Source organism: Buceros rhinoceros, unplaced genomic scaffold, assembly GCF_000710305.1.
Source record: "Buceros rhinoceros silvestris isolate BGI_N320 unplaced genomic scaffold, ASM71030v1 scaffold17463, whole genome shotgun sequence".
NCBI classification, from domain to species: domain Eukaryota; kingdom Metazoa; phylum Chordata; class Aves; order Bucerotiformes; family Bucerotidae; genus Buceros; species Buceros rhinoceros.
Window position 1 is genome coordinate 7,905 of NW_010405542.1, and position 4,593 is coordinate 12,497.

Consider the following 4,593-nt stretch of genomic DNA (forward strand, 5'->3'; position numbering starts at 1 on the left):
CAGTGAGATGACAATGTCCAGGCGCGGGATAAGGACAGCCAGCGCACCTGGGGAGGAGCAGACACCACGTTAGCGCTGCCCACTCCCAGAGGACAGAGACCCTCCTCCCCTGAGACAAAGTGCGCAAACAAAAACCCACCGCAGGGATGCTATCTGCTTCAGTCATACCTCTGCCCTTTTCCCTGACACAAGGGCTTTGAAGAGCTGCTTATTTTTCCAGCAATTCCTCCCCAACAAGCAATTAAGCCATCGCATTAAGCGCAGCACGAAAAACAAACCCTTTTTGCTGCCCTGAGCACCACCGCAGCGAGCTCCAGGGCTGGGCGGGATGAGTGCCCCAGCAAACAGACGCCGCTGGCAGAAGAGCAGCTCTTGGCATCCCCGGCCTCCCTCGTGAGGGCCAGCACTCCTGCTCCCCACACCTGGGGAGCCGTAAAGCCTCAGAAACCCCATAAAAGCAGAAGATGGGAGGAAAAAGCCATCTCCCCCCACCCTGAATAAATCTGTGTGGTTTGCGTGTGTTTAGAGCTGCGCCAGCAGCAGATTACCCGGAGCACAGCCCGAGGGAGAACATTTGTTGGGTAAAAACTGCAGCCAAGGAAAATCCCCCTGGGAGACTTCAGACAGCTCGAGCTGAGCTGCTGTGCGAACTCCAGCACATTCCTTCTCCCCCTCCTCCTGCTGAGGGCCAGAGGAAGGATGGAGGGATGGTGCCTTTTCCTTCCAACCATCCCACAGCCACCACTGCCTCTGGGCTTCTCTTTGGGCATTGCAGTGTCGGCGTTTGGGGAGCGGATCTAAACTAAAGGATCAAGATCCCATTTTGCACTGGGAGTGGTGCCCATTGCCACAGTCACACACCGAGCAAGCTCCCCATCCACAGCAACCTTGGCACTCAAGAGCATCGCTGCTGCTTTTTGGTCAAACAAAGCCAGAGGAAAAGGCAACCAGAGCTTCGCGTGACAGAAGGGCATCCTCTGCAAGCAAAGCAGACTTCAGCGCTTAATCCAAGTGACCAAGACAAATAAATTGGTCTATGGCTTGAAAGCTCTGCTTAGAAATAGGAGACACAGAGAACCGTGGCAGCTACAGCCTCAGTATGTCTCAGGGCTCCTCACCAAAGGGATTTGTTCACTCCCTGGCAAGTGGCTACAGGCAAGAGAGGCTGTTGGAGCCTCCCTGCGTCAAAGATCACCCACAGCACCACAGGAGATGGAAGGCTTGGGAGGCCAACGGCTGGCAAAGACACAAACAGGAGACACTCCTGCACATCGCCGCCCTGCTGTCACCTGGATGAGCCTGGAGACAAACCATCCTTCCACCATGGGTAACAGCAGCCAAGGTCACTGCTGAGCTGACCTGGAACTTTATCCCAGTGCTCAGCCCTGCATGGAGCCAAAGGAGCGTTCTGCCACATTTCTGCTGCAAGCTGCATCCCCGCTCCAGCAGCCTGTGGGGAGAGCAGAGCAGCCGACCGCATCCTCAGCCTACCCTGCACTGCGCTTTGGACTCCAAGTAAACAAAACTATTAACCTCCCCTCTAAACTGAGCAGAACTGAAGCACCAGCTGCAGCCCTCACCCTGCGGGGGCAACGGCTGTGCTTCCCGCAGGTAGTGATTCAAAGGGATTTCAGTGCTGGTTTTGAAGTCTAAGCTTAAAAGCACCCATACACCACACTGCATCCTCTCTTTGGAAGCCAAAGCTGTGATGCGGGCTTGTTCTGCGGCCACGCAATCATCCGATGAATATTCATGCAACCCCCCTAATTGCTTGTATCCTCGCCAGCAGCCACAGCAACCTCTCACATGGCAGGGGAAGGGGAGAGGCACAAAGGAACCAGCGTCCTTCCACCAACACCTCTGCTGCCTCCCTACCCCCCAGCAGGAGGGTATAGCCACCTCCAGTGCCTAAAGCCAACCCGTCATTCCAAGCCTCCACTTCCATGGCCACCCCAACACCTTCTAGGACAGGATCCCATCCTGCAGGCAGGCCCCAAGCCTGACCACAGAACCGGGACGCCCGGAGCTCATGGTCCACCATAGCAGGGTTTCATCCCCACGCTGTCCCTCCAGCTGCGGGCATTGAGGCAGAGCATGTGTCAGGAACTCAGCGCAGAGGAGACAGGGCTTTGCCCACCTCTGTTAATGCAGCGCTTCTGGCCCATCATTAGTGACAGCCCAGAAACCAGCAGCACCCTCTTCTCAGCCAGCATCACGCTCCTCTCAAACTCAAACCAAAGCCAGCTGGGACACAGGGCCGGGTCTCTGATGCTCAACTCTGGTGCATCAGCAGCATCAAGCCATGGAGAAAAGCTCTTTTTCAGCAGATGATGCTGGGGAGCTCAGTCAAGCATCTCAGCTGTGCTGACAGACAGCCAACACCAGATACTCCTGCACCTGATCTGCTCCACACCTTTCCCGAAGGTCCACTGGACTCGAGCCTGGCAGTCTGCTCCACCAGGAGCCCACCAGGAGCTGCTCAGGGAACAAGGCAACAAGGGAAAGGGACCATTTGGGGCTGATCCAGCCAGACCTGCCCTGAGGTACACTCCACACCCCAGCACACTGCCACAGGCACACTGGGGCTTTGTTATGGGTCACCCGCATTGTCTGTTACCTTCTGCTGCAATGAAAGTGCGTGTACAAAGAGGCCCATTCCCTCATGGTCAGGGACCCCTTTGCAGCCATGGTCCCGTCACGCAGGCAGGAGCAGCCTGGCTGAACGCTGCCTTCAGAAAACAGCCTCCAGCCTGGGCTGCCCTGGCACCAGACCAGTTGCTGGGAGTGTTTCATGCGAAGCTTGATAGGACTTGATGGCCACCAAAACTGCCATCAGGAGGATCCCAGGCCCAAGGCTCCATGGGGATCTGCCACCTCCAAGTGATGTGGGAAGTTTACTATGCCTCCACTGAGAAGATTGGTCCCGTACAGAGAGGGCAGAGGACCACTGCTGCTGCTCCTTGGAGGCCACCTTGGCCTTGCATTAGTAAGGTCCAGGAGACTCTCTGCTGGGAGGGCTTTAGCAGCAGAGCCAGAGGCAGCAAAGCGAGGAGCAAAGGCTCTCAGCACCACCAGCCCAGAGCGGGAAACACGTGCCTACATCCTCGTAGGGGAACTCAAACAAGCTGCTTTCTACTCACAGGTCACGCTGACCAGGGCCACCCTGAGGAGCAGGTTGATAACCCAGCCCCAGCGCTCTGACACCCGGGCGACAAGGGGAGGGATGATGATCTCGGCGGGCACGTAGAACTGCACGGCATAGGTGAAGAAAATCCCAAAGGAGAAGAGCAGCTTGACAGCTTGATACAACCTGCAAATGAGAAGAGACTCAGTGAGACACGCTCTTGCTCAAGCCCCCACGGCATCAACGGCAGAAAGCAGAAGGGGAACGCTCTGCCAAGAAGGACTTTTGTGTGCCAGCAGTCTCCTCTCCTGAACACTCTCCTGGAAAATCAGGGGTGATGCATTCAAGTCACAGAGACCTTCCTTGGGCAAGAGACAGCAAGGAGACAGCAGCGCTTACGCGGAGTCAAGGCCTTTCTGCTCCTCACCCCACCCCACCAGTGGGCAGGCTGGGGGTGCACAAGAAGCTGGGAGGGGACACGGCTGGGACAGCTGAACCCAGCTGACCACAGGGATATCCCAGACCACATGACGTCGTGCTCAGCACGTAAAGCTGGGGGAAGAAGGAGGAGGAGGAGGGGGCTGTTTGGAGTCATGGCGTTTGTCTTCCCAAGTCACTGTTACCCGTGATGGAGCACGGCTTTCCTGGAGCTGGCGGAACACCTGCCCAGCGATGGGCAGCGGTGAATGAATGCCTCGGTTGGCTTTGCTTGTGGGCGCAGCTTTTGCTTTACCCATTAAATTGTCTCTATCTCAGCTCTTGAGTTTTGTCACTTTTACCCTTCCGATTCCCTCCCCCATCCCAGCAGGAAGGAGTGAGCGAGGGGCCGTGTGGGGCTGAGCTGACGGCTGGAGTTAAACCAGGACAGTAATTTGGGGCATAAAGGATTCCAGATTTGATTGGAACACGCTAGGTCAAATTTATACCTGGTTTAGCTGATTAGCTATTAACTGGCAGGCTCCTGAGCTGGCCATGGGGGTTGCTTGCCTCACTGTATGTTAGAGTCCAGTGCTCGTTAGTGGCTGCTTTTTGCTTATGCTGTTTGCTGTGCTGCTTATCATCTTACTCTGCTGCGCCTGCAACATTTTGATTACAGCAAGAGCCATGCTCCTGGGCTGGCAGATAGCCAGGGCATCACTGCTGTACTACCTGGAAAGGCTGGAACTCCAGCATGGACTTGAGTCGAAGAGACTGTGACCTGTGGAAGAGTCCATGCAGGAGCAGAAACTCCTCGTTGCTAGCCAGGGGAGGAGATCAATATCACAGTCACAGAATCACAGTCTGGTTTGGGTCAGAAGGGACCTTCAAGGGTCATCTAGTCCAACCCCCTGCAGTGAGCAGGGACATATGTAACCAGAGCAGGTTGCTCAGAGCCCCAACCTCCAACCTGACCTGGAATGGTTCCAGGGATGGGGCTTCTACCACCTCTCTGGACAACCTGTGCCAGGGTTTCGCCAGCCTCAGTGTAC

The 4,593-nt window shown here is 56.0% G+C and overlaps 1 protein-coding gene across 1 annotated transcript in view; it reads right to left on the reverse strand.

The window, feature by feature from the left end:
* LOC104491369 (proton-coupled amino acid transporter 1-like) overlaps window positions 1-4,593 on the reverse strand; it is a 16,676-nt gene that overhangs the window by 353 nt on the left and 11,730 nt on the right. The window contains exons 10-11 of the mRNA XM_010133781.1: window positions 3,141-3,310; window positions 5-47 (exon numbers count right to left, since the gene is read on the reverse strand). Coding sequence (XP_010132083.1) covers window positions 5-47; window positions 3,141-3,310 — 213 coding nt within the window. The remainder of the gene's footprint in view (window positions 1-4; window positions 48-3,140; window positions 3,311-4,593) is intronic.